At 37.8% G+C, this 14,384-nt stretch overlaps 1 protein-coding gene across 1 annotated transcript in view; it reads right to left on the bottom strand.

The window, feature by feature from the left end:
- Nucleotides 1-14,384, bottom strand: part of LOC118191892 (degenerin deg-1-like) — a 63,406-nt gene that overhangs the window by 27,562 nt on the left and 21,460 nt on the right. Inside the window, exons 4-8 of the mRNA XM_085821229.1 lie at nt 13,851-13,975; nt 10,816-10,976; nt 8,216-8,314; nt 2,931-3,033; nt 2,710-2,776 (exon numbers count right to left, since the gene is read on the bottom strand). Coding sequence (XP_085677355.1) covers nt 2,710-2,776; nt 2,931-3,033; nt 8,216-8,314; nt 10,816-10,976; nt 13,851-13,975 — 555 coding nt within the window. The remainder of the gene's footprint in view (nt 1-2,709; nt 2,777-2,930; nt 3,034-8,215; nt 8,315-10,815; nt 10,977-13,850; nt 13,976-14,384) is intronic.

The following is a 14,384-nucleotide window of genomic DNA, read 5'->3' as shown; positions in this document are numbered from 1 at the left end:
ATCTATGTAATTCACCGTTTTTCGAACATCTGACATTTTTGTGAGGAAGTTGCTTCTGTAAAATTTGATGTTTGTCACATAGCCCCTTTTTACACCTTCCGGTTCTTTTGGCTTATTTCGTTATGGTAAAGCGCGCTAGATGTGGTGTATTTAATTATGGCAAAGCACACTAAGGCTATCTGCCTAAGGGGAGGGATGCCTTCGTGGAGGACTTTCTAAGGGAAACTGGCTCGTATACACGTTACACATGGGGTAAACCACGAAAACACCCATGCAGCCAGCCCGTTCGCGGGATTCGAACCTCGGACCGAACTACCAGTGTTCAGCGACTTTACCGCTCGGCCGCTGGTGGGCCCTAAAGCGCGCTAGGACAATTTGCATAAGGGAAGGGGTGCCTTCTTGAAGGGAAGTTAGTTCGTAGCTTTAAAAAAAGAGGGGAAGGGGAGCCAGTTCTATATCTCCGGTTCTATTCGGCCGATTAATGAAATTCTACTTGCGTGTTTCATATCTCGAAAGCACGACTTAGGATATGTATTAGATTTATATATAGCGTTGTTCTAATTGACACATTCTAATTGTTATTTTGTTCTAATTGTTATTTTGACACAAAATTTGTTTCGGAAATAACATACCAATATTATTTTCATATTTCAATTCTACGACTCAAATTATGCCAAACTGCCAAATGTTGTAAAAATCGCACGAGTAGTTTTTAAAAACTTAGCTCTCAAAATTTTAGCTCCTCAATGTTAATTGAATTTGATATATCTTTGTTAATATTTTTTTATTAAACATACTTGATTCCTTCTTCCAGGATTCGAAATTTACGTTCATTTCAAATAAAATTCTCCTATTTTTTTTTTAATTTGTAATTTAAAACAATTTTTATAAATTTTTCGAAAACAATTTTGAATTATAACCTATAAACGTTTTACTGTCATCTTAAAGTAGATGCATTTCTAAGCATACCTGCAAAAAATTAGAGTTTTTATTCAAAATTTCCTAGGATATGGGTGAATTAAAATAGTGGCGCGTTTTGAAATTTGGCATATTTGTTATAAGCGATGATAACGTTAAATGTGGCTTACGCACTTTTAAAATTACTCGAAATAATGAACAATGACTTTTTGTTCAGTTCGTTTGCAACTGAAAAAAAAAAAAAAAAAAAAATAAGGATAAGACAATAAGTTGCTACAAGTTAAGATATAAGTTATTTCTCCCACTATCCAGCGTGCCTTCGTGGTGTAACGGTAGCACGCTGGGCCGGTATTCCAGAGGTCCGTGGTTCGATTCCCAGCGAAGACGTTTGCTATTTTTCATCTTTTCTGCTTCCAATTAACCTAATGACTCTACAAGTGGCGCCCGAACTAAAAAGGTTGGGGATGATGATTCTCCGTACCCAGGATTTGGCGACTAGGTCCCCCAAAACCCTAGTCGCCCTTTAAAAAGGGGAGTATATAAGGTATTTCTCCTGCTTTCCAACGAGCCTTCGTGGTGTAACGGTAGCACACTGGGTCGGTATTCCAGAGGTCCGTGGTTCGATTCCCGGCGAAGGCATTTGTTATTTTTCATCTTGTCTGCTTCTAAAAAAATCCTAATGTCTCTAAAGTGGCGCCCGAACTAAAAATGGGTTATGGATGATGATTCTCCCCACCCAGGATTTGGCGACTAGGTCCCCTAAAACCCTAGCCGCCCTTTAAAAAGAGGATTATATAAGGTATTTCTCCCACTGTCCTAGCGTCCTTCGTGGTGTAGTGGCTCTGCACGCTAGGCCGGTATTCCAGAGGTCCGTGGTTTGATTTCCGTCTCAGGTGTTTGCTATTTTTCATCTTTTCGACCTCTAAAAACATCCTAATGACTCTACAAAGAAGTTCGCCAAGTGAACTTGGCGCAAACTGAAAAAAAAAATGGGCCAAGATAAATTTTTAAATTTCTCCTTAAATTTCGCACCAAATTTTACAAAATTTAATATTTAGGTATAATTTGAATCGAAAAACAGAAATATGGGAAAAACGTGGCTTGTCTTTTCAGAAAAAGTCTGATTTTGTGTCAAAATACTTATATTAGAACAATGCTATATATAAATCTAACATATATTTTTAAGTTGCGCTTTCGAAACAGGAAAAAAACTCTGTTTGAATTTCGTCAGTGGCCTAGTGGAACGGAAGATACAAAATGTCCCTTTTTCTTTTGCGCAGAGTAGATGGCAAATGCCTATGCAGCTAGTTCGTTCGCCTGGAATTGGATACAGGTCGAACTACCAGGTTTCAGTGGCTTCACCACTTGGCTGCTGATGGACTGGCATTTGAGGAAATAACTAAATAAAAGGTTCCTTTATCATTAGAAAAATATTTACAAACGGCGAAACAAAATGAAATGTGGATTGTTGTCATATGACGATGAAAGTTGCAACTACTCCTGAAAAAATTATAAGTGATTTCTTGCACTCAGGTATTGTAAATGAATGGGTTCTTAATACATTTTTTTTAAGTGTTAATTTTTATAAATGCGATATATATTAGAAAGAATGAAATTCGGATTAAAATCTTCTTTGTGCTCCTGTGTTGTCACAAGATCAACAAAGATGTGTTGAAAATGAAATAATTAGTAATTCAAATTCTGATTATATTCCCAAATGATTAGGGTAGACTTTCGTGATCATTGAGACGTTACATTTCTGTGATATTTTATATACGAAATCAGACTTACTAACAAGCTGGCCTGCAGTTCTCTTTTGCACATTTCTGAATAATTTTCAACGTGCCAGGATTTCTAACTGAAAGAAAAATAATTTTAAAATATTTGAACAGATTTTTCGGCATTCAGTCAATATTTGTGCGTGAAAAGGTACTTTATTTCGTGTTATTAATAAAAATGACTCTTCTCTTAAAAGTATTTGAGCAAACAAAAATTTTGGGTGACATACTCACATGTTACTTCGCATCTGCGATCGTTACTGGGAACCTTAAAGTGGTTTTCTAAGCAACCGTTTAGTTCATAGCTGGCATTTTTCTGGCATTCCTCGATACATTCCTAAGACGAAAGAAAACCATTATCCTTAAACCTCAATAATTACTTCAAACCGAAAAGTATCCTTCCGTAAACTTAATCTAAAATAACTCTCCTTCCCAGACGGTGTAGTGGTTAATGACGCTGTCTGCCCTACCTAAGGACCTGGGATCGAATCCCGGAGGAGGCATGGAATTTTGTTTTTAAATGGTATAGTGTTTGTGCTCCATGGGAGCATTCAGAATACACGTCGAGCCAGAAAATATCTCGAGTGGATTGATGATAAGTGAACTGGGGTGTGTCCGTTTTCTGGGATACTCTCCTTCAAACTCGGGGCGGAACTGTGACCTTTAGGGGGCAGGTAGGGTAGTTGTACTCCCTCGAAGTTTTGAAGAACTGGATTTCCAGAACCGGCTGTTCTATGGGAGGAGACCCGGGTTCGATATGGACCTTCTGAGAGTTGGTGCAGCTGCCGGGGCACTGACGGGTACCACATAGTCTCTTCTGTTACTATCCGACCTAGGCCTCCTCATGCCCCCACCCCGGTAACCAGTTTCGCCTGGGATGATTATGTCGGGTACCACCCTTGGGGTCGGCTGGGTTGGAATTTTCGGAATCGACCATTTTATGGGAAGCAACCCGGGGTTCTGTCCAGTAAACTGGCTAGATCAATGTCTAGGCATCTTCGACTTCTGGTTTAAATAAACAGTTTTCACAGGACTAGAACCATCGTTTATTCGGTGGTAGGCTCAGGCTTGGTAGAGACCATACAGTCTTGGTCCCCTTGGTTGTGGGGACGTTACGTCGTCAGATATCGCAGGTTGTTCGAGGCGGATGGGATCCCCTCGGTCAACACTTGGAGACGGATGGTGTCTGACTTTGTACGTGTTTTGCCTTTTGATTTATAAGCGTTGATTAATTTAACTCACACTCTGAGATATTTGAAGCCCCCTGAGTTTACCGAAGGAAGTGGCGCCCTGTTGTATATCCTCTGGAAGTTGGGCGTTCTTAACCGCGTAAGGCGGCCGCGAGCTAGCCAGGTCTGGAAGCCCCTTCCTCTGGTTCATTGCCACCTTAGGGTGCTCAAGCTCATGCCAACAACAAATGTCACTTGAACTCCTTGCCACGAAAAAATACGTGGTTTGTTTTGTTAGGTCAGACGTAAGAGATTAGCCGCAACAACAAACGACAAAATAACCCTAAAACTCGTTATATGAAATGTCATAAAAATGTTAAATTGGCGTTGGCGTATTTAATTATGGCAAAGCACACGAGGGCTATCTGCCTAAGGGAGGGTGCCTTCGTGGAGGACTTTCTAAGGGAAACTGGCTCGTATACACGTTACACATGGGGAAAACCAGGAAAACGCCCATGCAGCCAGCCCGTTCGCGGGATTCGAACCTCGGACCGAACTACCAGTGTTCAGCGACATTACCGCTCGGCCGCTGGTGGTCAAATGTTAAATTGGAAGTGTAATGTAAAAGGCAATAAAAAGAAGAAGTCTTTAGTTGCATTAACTTGCTCTGCGAAAAGCGAGGGGTTGAGAAGCTATCTATTTTCCTGGAGGCTGAAACGCTCGTAAGCTTCTGGCCAAGCTTCCTTTCTGAATATGATTATGTCATTTTATTTCAGTATGGCAAAGCCACGACAGCTACTATTTGCCTAAGGGGAGAGATACCTTAGTAAATGACTTTTAAGGAAACCCAGCCCTTATTACGTTACACACTAGAAAAATGACGAAAACCGACCATGCAGCCAGCCCGTTCGCCTAGGTTCGAACCCAAACCAGTATTCACCATTCTGTGTTGTGACTTGTCTGACGCATCAGAACAAGCCCACGAAATTCATCGTGGCAAAGACAGCCTGTTATTGGCTAGAGCACCATACAGGTGACAGTCATCATCATAAAGGCACAGCTCCGTATGATCAAAACGTGGGACTCACACAGGTGACAGTACGACTTAGCTGAGTTCCTCTCTCCCCCCCCCCCCCGAATTTTGATGACCCGGGAGGCAAGTCCGAGGGTCTACGATCCCTCATTTCTTACGTTTTTCTTACGTATTTCTTATAGTTGCATAACTATAATGTTATAGTCTCAATATAACATTATAGTTTGCAATTCTTTAGTTACGTAATTCGTAATTCGTTAATTATGCAATTCGCATGGGTTTCTTTATATATATATATATATATATTTACATCAAGGGAAGAAGATATGAAATATTAATTTACATTTCTTTTATTACATTTTATAGTAATATCCGAGAGATAAAAATCCATTAATGCATTTCCCTAGACATATATACCCGGAAAGAAACAATACTTTTCACAAAATCTTGGATGATATTATTTAATCCATTTTCATGTAATTGTTGAATAATTTACGACAGCGAATCAATCAACATGAATGTCTACGTACACATATTCGTGTAATACAGTAGTCTAATATAAATATTCGTGTCTAGCACACATATTCGTGTAAGTTTTCTTCTGCTGCTTCCTCGTCTGTGAATGAAGAAGACAAGATAAAGTCTTTAAGACGTCTTCATGCTTAAGGGAGAATTTCACAAAGGACTTCATTTTGAGAATATTTTGTTACTGGTAGTACTGCCCGACAACCTAATACTCGCCACAGAAAATCAGTCTAAAGCTTGTATTTCGGTCAGGTGCGATCACACAAATTATTAATTTTTTCTATGTATCTCTGAAATGAAAGCACCAACATTTCTATACCCCATTTTCTATCACATTTCCTATTTAAATTTATATTTTTGAGAAATAGGCAGTTCCGAATTTTAAAGGTATCACAGGTTTAACGAAATAAAAACCCTCTACACGTTCTAAGTTGCAAAATCATTGGAGTTATATTGAATTTTTAAAGTTATTCCTTCCTCTTTATCCGCTAATTCTGTATCTACATCTATATGCATCACGTGGTACACTCCTGCAAAGTTTCAAATTTCCAAATTTAGCCACCTTGTAAATTCTTTCAACAGGTCGACGGAAATGACAGTTTGTATAAGGTGTTCTGTTACAGACTTTCAGGACAGATAGAATACACGTAGACGATGGGAAATCACATAGAAATGTATGGTCAGAAACGCTTTCCTGAGGCTGTAGTGACAACACAAAAATCAAGAATGAAAGGTGTGCTGTACTTAATTATGGCAAAGTACACTAGGGCTATCGGCCTAAGGGAAGGGATGCCTTCGTGGAGGACTTTCTAAGGGAAACTAGCTCGTATACACGTTACACATGGGTAAAACCACGAAAACACACATGCAGCCAGCCCGTTCGCGGGATTCGAACCTCGGACCGAACTACCAGTGTTCAGGGACTTTACCGCTCGGCCGCTGGTGGGCCCAAGAATGGAAGAACAGGATGGAGAGACATATGTTCATTATTGCTCAGTACAGCAGAAATCAAGAAATGAGAAACAAATAGATAACTATCGTCATCAAAGAAGGTGTTCGAAATTACGGATCCGGACCCTGATGCAGGACCCCAGAATCTCACTTCTCCGGCACATGGAAGATCTTATCCGGACTTCTCCAGTGGCTGCCACTGTGCGTGCAATACTTGTAAACACTTCTAACAGGGATTTAGTACACCGGTGCCTTGACGTACCCCCAGAAGAAACTGTCAATGCGAGTGAGGTCTGGCGATTTTGCTGGCCAATGCGCCGGACCACCCCTGCCGATCCTATGTTGAGGATACATTTGGAACGTAATTTCGAACTCCTCCTTTGATGACGATCATCTGTTTTTGTACTCCTCCCCCCCCCGAGGATCGACGTAGAGAATTCTGCGAAGCTACTGGCTAGGATCTGTACCTACGCAGTCTCGGCCACGGGGTATAAAATTTATGAACTTGGTGGTTCTGAAGGCCCTGGGAAAGGTCACTTATTGGCTGGCCTCGGGGTCTGGCATGTCTTGAGCGGTGTGGAACCGTAGCCGGAGGGCTAGTTCCCCTCGGTTTGCTGGGTAACAGCCCACTGCGACGTGCTCGCCCATGCGACTGGCAGGAGCAATTGACGACCAGTGGTGCCTGGTGTCATACCCAGGTGGTGCGCTGCTACCCTGGAATAGTGGAGGTTGAACCTCCACGAGGTGCCCAAAGGAGGAGTGGACCCGTAATGTGATTTAGTTCACGGAGCGGATTTTTTCCCCTTATTTCTTGGTTTCCGCTGCACTAAGTATAGTAAACATTTACGAAATGTCGAGCTGCGGTAAGGTAGCTTCCCCACAAAGCGAGTCTCGGGTTGGCAGAAAATGGCAAGGGAAAGCAGAGTTTCCATATTTGGCAATAAATCGCTCTTTTGGCGACAAAATTGGCGATAAGCCATAGACGGATGGAGAACCTTCTAGAACAAGTTCTTACCGGTTTAGCCCAGAACGTTCTCGAAATCAGCCCAAAAGCTATATAAACCCTGCTGGTGCGCGGAGTAGTGTGTGTCTTGTCTAGTGTTTCATCAGGGTCTCTGAGTCGATTGCGAGTCGATCGAGTATCTCTAGTTTAGTGCCGAGTTAGGCGTCGAGTGTACGGCGAGTTGGTGCATCGTTGAGGCTATCGAGTGTATCGTCGAGTGCATTGCTAGTTGTAGCGTGGAGAGTCTCGAGAGTACGTTTAGTTCCGAGAACGACCGAATAGAGTCAGGATCTGTAGTCTAGTGCTTTGCCGTGAAGCTGTCTTCACCGTTACAACCTGATAGCCTGAAAGCTGTGTTGCTGATTGTTTCAGCGTGTTTGTCGTAGTTTTTCGACGACTGTTAATGTGTTTTTGGAGCTGTCCTGAGTAATACTGGCAAATAAATTGTATTTTGATACTTCATCAAGTGTTATCGTCAATCCCTCCAAATCCACGAACCCGTAAATGAACTGAACAATACATTCTGATCCTATTCGTGTCCTTTCTTTCCTGTGTCTTATGTCGTCACTTCCGCGCCAGGAAAGCGTTTCTGATCATGCATTGCTATGTATTTTCCATCGTCTGTGTGTACTTTATTTCTCCTGAAAGCTTGTAACCTCTTTGTTCAAATACTCTGTGTATAATTAATATTTTATAAACCCAGGAACATTTATTTTCGTGCAGTATTACTTTAACCTGATTGTTCTGAGGGAAGCATACTGCATTTTTGAGTTTGTGCTTTTCATAGGAACAAAAAAAATTCCATTCTTAGGTGAGAAAAAGAAGGAGTATTACCTACCCTTTCATTTGTAGGTCCTTGGCCGCCTCTTGCTTTCCACATCTCAAAATAATCAAGGCATTGTGTCTCGTAGGGAGGAGGAAGACGTTTATGAATGACCTGTTGCGTAGAAAGCAAATTATTCATAATCAGTTTAAGTTTAAATCCGTCCATTAGGCAATTTCAAAGCAACTTCTTTATAGAACCTCTCTATAATTTAGTATGTCGAAAAATAATAGCTCGTTACATTTCACTCTTTAAGGTATTTCACTTGAAGAATTCTTCATGCAGATCCATGCATTTACCGTTGAGCAGCTTTCTGTTATTATTAAAAATTATGTAAATATAATTTTTAAAACGATTCTAGAATCATAAAAATATAATTGCGTGCAGTTGCATATAAGATTACCTTGCACAGGCGCCAAAACAGGAAACAGCGAAGTCTTTGTTTCGGTGAAAATGCGTTCAGAGCCTCAGTAAGAGTTTCATTTTGGAACTTTCGAAGAAAGACTTCGTTAGTATTTCTAATAATTTCGCCTCATACTGTATGCATCTCTCTTTTTTGGCAAAATATAAAAATTGCGTAGAAAATGTATGCAAAAAATGTGGCAAACATTAAAAAATCAAGATTTATGGGTTTGGCAGGGATGCCTATGGTATGAACTTTGATATATTAATAAAAAAACTACTTATTTGGTCTATATTTTGTGTTGTTAAGGAAATAATTCTGGTTTGCCCAAATTCGTTTTGTTATTTTTCTCTCAAACCTATTAGCTGAAACGATCAATTTTCCCAATAGGGCTATTAATTTCATTTTGGGTTGATTCACTATACATGAGCTGTTCACTTTTCTAATTGCTGCCACCAAATATCAGGACACTGCATAAATATCAAATATCTGGACTTTTAGTTATTAGTTATTAGTTTAGTTATCTGGACATAAACTACATTATATTTAAAGAAAGTAAATAATGAAGAATCTGCATGTATCTATGTAGGTTTCTCGCACTGTGAAATAAAACAAAGGTACCTAGAGACATGCAGTTTTGAATAACGTAGTCCTCTCTTCGAATATGAGCATCTGGAAGCCCAAACTTGGAATTTGTTTTATTATCGATTTCCTATTTTGTCAAACATTTAAGAATTTTTTATTAACAAACTCGACGATTTCAAAGCGAGCAATGGCAAAATTATACGAAAAAAAAAAAAAAAAATTATCTTCAGCGCTCGTATCGGTAATTCTAAAGATACGCTCTTCTAAATATATTGTGATATTGCTGTTGAATTGAATTTTATAGTTTAAGTGCGAAGAACATGATAAAGGTAACACACAAAACGTTAAAAAATTGTCCCTTTGAGCGTTATATAAAATCTGAAATCTTTCAGATTTTTTTTTTTCAATTTTTATTTTTGTTATTTTAAAGACATTAATATGTCTTAAATTATGTATCTCATTAATATGTCTAAAAATACTGCAATCTATAGGTATAGTTATAAACATGATTCATTCTTTAAACTGGATCTACAACAAACGGTTTAAGAAATAATTATCTTGCAATATTTTTTAAACATGCTACACAACATCATGCGGACTGTTTAGTTAATATTAAAGTTGTAATGTGACATTTGCGTAGCAAAAAATTCATAAATTGCAAATACTTCTACATAAATAATTTAGCCCATTATCATCTTCCAATCGCATTTTGAAAAACTACAGCAACAAGCATGCATTTACAAAACACACATAAAACAAATTTGAAACTTTTAAGGCACATAACGTAGATTAAAATAGGAATAAAATAAATTAAAAGAAAATAACATAATGCATTAGTACTACTCAGACTCTCGCTACATTCGCAGGAAAAAAAAAAAAAAAGGCATTCCTTTGCAAATGGGTAAGAAATACTAATTCAGAAGTCAAACAACAAAAATCAGCGTTCAGTTCAACAAAAATCAGCCTGTGAAAAATTTCAAAATTTTCAAAATTTTCACAAGGCTAATTTCGATGGTTTCACCGAACCACCATCCTCAGCTGCAAAACCGCAAATAAACAAGATAGGAAATTATGATTAGATAAGATAAGAAAGCTTGGACAAAAATAAGCAAGTGGCGCCATCTGTTGGTGAAACCAGAACTAAAACATAATTTCTTTAAAGGCCGAAGGCAAAGATGAATTGGAATTATGATCGTTAACTAGAACAGAAAGATATTTTTGAATGTGAAATGCCTCTAGAAAATCCAGTTCTCCAATGGAAGATGTTTTCTGAATAATTTTGGCAGCAGAAAAATTGAAAGTGTGATTTTCGGACCAACAATATTGAGCAACAGAAGACCTCTGTGTTTCCTTTTCTTAACATATGCCTTATGTTCCTTGACGCGAAATTTTAAGGCTCTCTTAGTTCGGCCAATCTAAATTAAACCAAGGAATTCATATCCGGAATGGGGTCCTTGAGTATGGAACTCGGAATTTTATTGATGGGAGAATAAACGACCCGAAAGTTAAATTTCTGCAAAATGTGTGCAACTTTAAGAAATATTAGTGTAATATTAAGAATATAAGAAATATTAGAAGGTATTGGGGTAAGAAATATTAGAAACGAAAACAAAAATACTTTGCTTACTCTTTTCATGCGGAAAATGTACTTTTTAGTGGGGTACATAGTATAGCCATAAATGTAAGGATTGTTCATTGTCCTGGAGTGATGGAAAGAAATCTGAGTGGAGATTTTCATAAACTTATTCGTGTAGTCTCTGCCATTCACATTTAATTCTATAAGTACATCTACAAGAGAAATAACTGAAATTAGCACATGCTTCAGAAATTAAATATAAATCAAAGATTGGAACTACAGGCATAAGATATGAAACACAAATTGTCACATTTTTAGCAGTAGGATTTGTTTACCTTTTTTATGTATATTGTTTGTAAGATTTATTGAATTCCATCAACCACTGGGTCGTTCTTTGCATTGGCTGAGATCTGTTATCGTACAGTATGGGTTCTGGAGGGCTGTACTAGACATGAGCTAAGCCTTCTAACGGGCTAAGTAATGTGATAAGTCAGTTATCAGATGAGGTCGATTCATTTGTCTCCAAATCCTGTGTGGTTTATTGAGACCCCACCCTGCAGGAGTCCAGTAGTAGGTTGACAGAAAGTAGGAGGTCACAGTTCAATGTCTCCTTCTCGAAACACTACAGGTACGCAAAACCCCTGCTTTATAGTATAGCATCAGAATTGTTCACTAACTGAATCTGTTCTTTTTTACGATCACCTTTCACTAAAAATAAAGAATAAGATCGTGAACGGGGAGTGAATCAAGTGTAATATGCACAGATGAAGCGAAGAACGGAAAGAATCGGTTGATAAAGAACATCGACTCAATCGAAAACTCTATGGACTGATTTCTTTCAACTGCACTTTGAGATTCCCTAAAACCTCCTTTCTACACATAACTAACTGCACAGAGGTTATAAAGTCTATATCTCTTAGGAACATACACTATAGACTTTAAAAAAGGGCTCCTGAAGAATTATCGTCTAGCCTCGTGAAATAAAACAAAAATCAGAAGAAAAGGTGTATGAGACCCTTTTATTTGAACACAACAATTTATCCAACTTGTTACACAAATCCAAGCACTTCTGGCTCAACAGAAATACGTAATGATGAACAAGTTTAAAATGTGGTACATTAGCCTAACGACTCACAGGATAATTAATTCAACGTGCAGGCAAGGTTCTGGTTTGTAGAAATCTGGCGAGACAAAGCCAAATGGCTAGAAACACTCATTGCCACTAAGTCGCTAATAATCACAGCATAACGTGACCTGGAATAGGCAGACTCGCTCTAAAACTAACTGAACTAAATTAAAATGAACTATTAGTTAAAAATAAATAAACAAATCTCGCAAACTATATTATTGAATAAAAAAATTGTTCAAAAAGTTGGGAAAGGATAAAAATTAGATTCACTTTTAACATAGGAGGAGAATCATTTCTTTTTATCCTAAAATGTGAATCGAATTTTCCCGGCATGTTTTCCAACGAGAGGTCTCGTTGGATGAGTAAATAAATGTAATTTCTTTAAAGCCATTTACGAAATTTGAGGAATTTTGCTTAAAGTAGTCTCATTCTAGAAATGTCTTTTAAATTTAATGCTTTTCTGCATTTCTTGAAACACAAAAACTTTGAAAGGATAGAATTAATTAAGAGAAACAAAACTCATTAGTTTGAAAATATATTTGACACTTAAATTTTTTATCTGTTTTTTTAAGGAAATTAAATTTTCATATTTACTCTACTATGAGGTTTTATAAATCAGACCTTCTCTTTATGATAGCAAAATATTTTAAGATAATTTAAATAATTTCGTATCTGTAATTTAGAATTTGTCAGTTTTACTGGTGACTAAACCTCTAAGCAAAAATGTGCCATAACAAACGCGCCAAAAGAGAAACATATCTGATAATTATATGTCGCATTTATTAAAGAAGTCTTTAGTGAACATGTCCTCTAAATTTGTAAGTTTCGCAATGGCACTGAATGATGACATATGTCACTTTATTTCATCACGGCGGATGCGTTAGTATGTAAGTACAGTAAGACCCCGCTTAACGCGGGGGATACGTTCCATCGAAGTAGAGCGTAATGCGAAACACCGCTAAGCGAGGCTATCTTAACATGTAAATAATGGGGTTAGGGGAAGACGGATAAAAAATGGTTAGGCATTAAATTTAATAATGTTTTTTTTAATAAAAATAAAATCAAACATTTATTTCTTACAAAAATAAAAACAATATAAACGAATATACTTATAAAAACAAATAAAATTCTAAGTCAGTGGGACCATTCACTCTATTCTGTGTTTCCAGTTTTCTGCCTTTTTGTCAAGAAGGCATTATGATAGATTGGCTTAATGGCATATTGCGTTCAATTTCATCGTCAATCCATATAGAGAGACATTTTCCCATTTCCTCTATTATGTTATTTCTAGAACGTGTAATTCTAGTTGCAGAGCTCGACGTAGTTGCAGTTGCCGATGACAGTATTTTTTCTTTATTCTTAAGAATTGTCCTTATTGTTGAAGTTGCCAAAATCAATGCAGCGCTAATTTGAGATTGACGTTCACCAGAATCTAATCACTTGCATTTGAGTTTCCAGTGAAATGCTTTTTCTGGTTGCTTTCTTTTCTTGTGTTTTACTCGTATTATCACCCATGATAAAAACTAAAGATCATAATATTTGTCACTGTATTATTAATCGTTATAGTATTATATATCAAATTTACAATAATGTCAACAAATGTTGTTTCAAATGATTAAAAAGCAAGAAACACAACTACACTGTTTCGGATATGTTATTTGGAAACCTAGCGCTGCGCACAATTTCGGAGAATCCCCGGGTTGAAATAAAAGAGCGCTAAACCGAAACAGCGTTAAGCGGGGTCTTACTGTACCTATCTGAGAAATTCATTTTTCAGCCCTAATTCTATGTTTTTACTGTGGCATATTTCTCTCAGGTTAACAGTTAGTGAGAATAAAAAAATATTCCTTAAAAAGATACCGACACGTATAGCAACTGGTAGATTAGTTTGTGTATGTAAATATTATGTTTTTAAATTAACTAACAATTATTAATAATAAACGAAATAGCTACTTACATCCATTGGAGAGAACTTCAGGTTGTTTAGCATATGGTTTTCCTAAACGAGTATTAATGGTAAAACAAGAGGGAATTGCACTTTCAATCAAACCGGAACATCTCGTGTTTCGATAATAACTACGACTGCAAACAAAAAAAAATAATCGAAAATTAATTAAAAGCTAATATAAAAATTTATATGAACTAGAAAACAAAAGTGCAATGGATAAAGCATTTCGTAAGGAATTGTCTGTGATTATGGCCTCGAGTGCTATCTGCCTAAGGAAAGGGATGCTTTCGTGGAGGACTTTCTAAGGGAAACTGGCTCGTACAGACGTTACACATGGGGGAAACCACGAAAACACCCATGCAGCCAGCCCGTTCGCGGGATTCGAACCTCAGACCGAACTACCAGTGTTCAGCGACTTTACCGCTCGGCCGCTGGTGGGCCCTCGTAAGGAATTGAGAATAACACTTAATTACACCGCTAGCACCTAAAAGAAAACCTTTTCATTAAAATATTTAATTCATTTTCGAGTCATTAGAGGCATTA

Source organism: Stegodyphus dumicola, chromosome 7, assembly GCF_044657685.1.
Source record: "Stegodyphus dumicola isolate Sdum_Otavi_A_Nest chromosome 7, ASM4465768v1".
Lineage (NCBI taxonomy): Eukaryota > Metazoa > Arthropoda > Arachnida > Araneae > Eresidae > Stegodyphus > Stegodyphus dumicola.
Note: the sequence above shows the minus strand (reverse complement) of the source record. Positions and strands in the feature narration are given on the sequence as shown.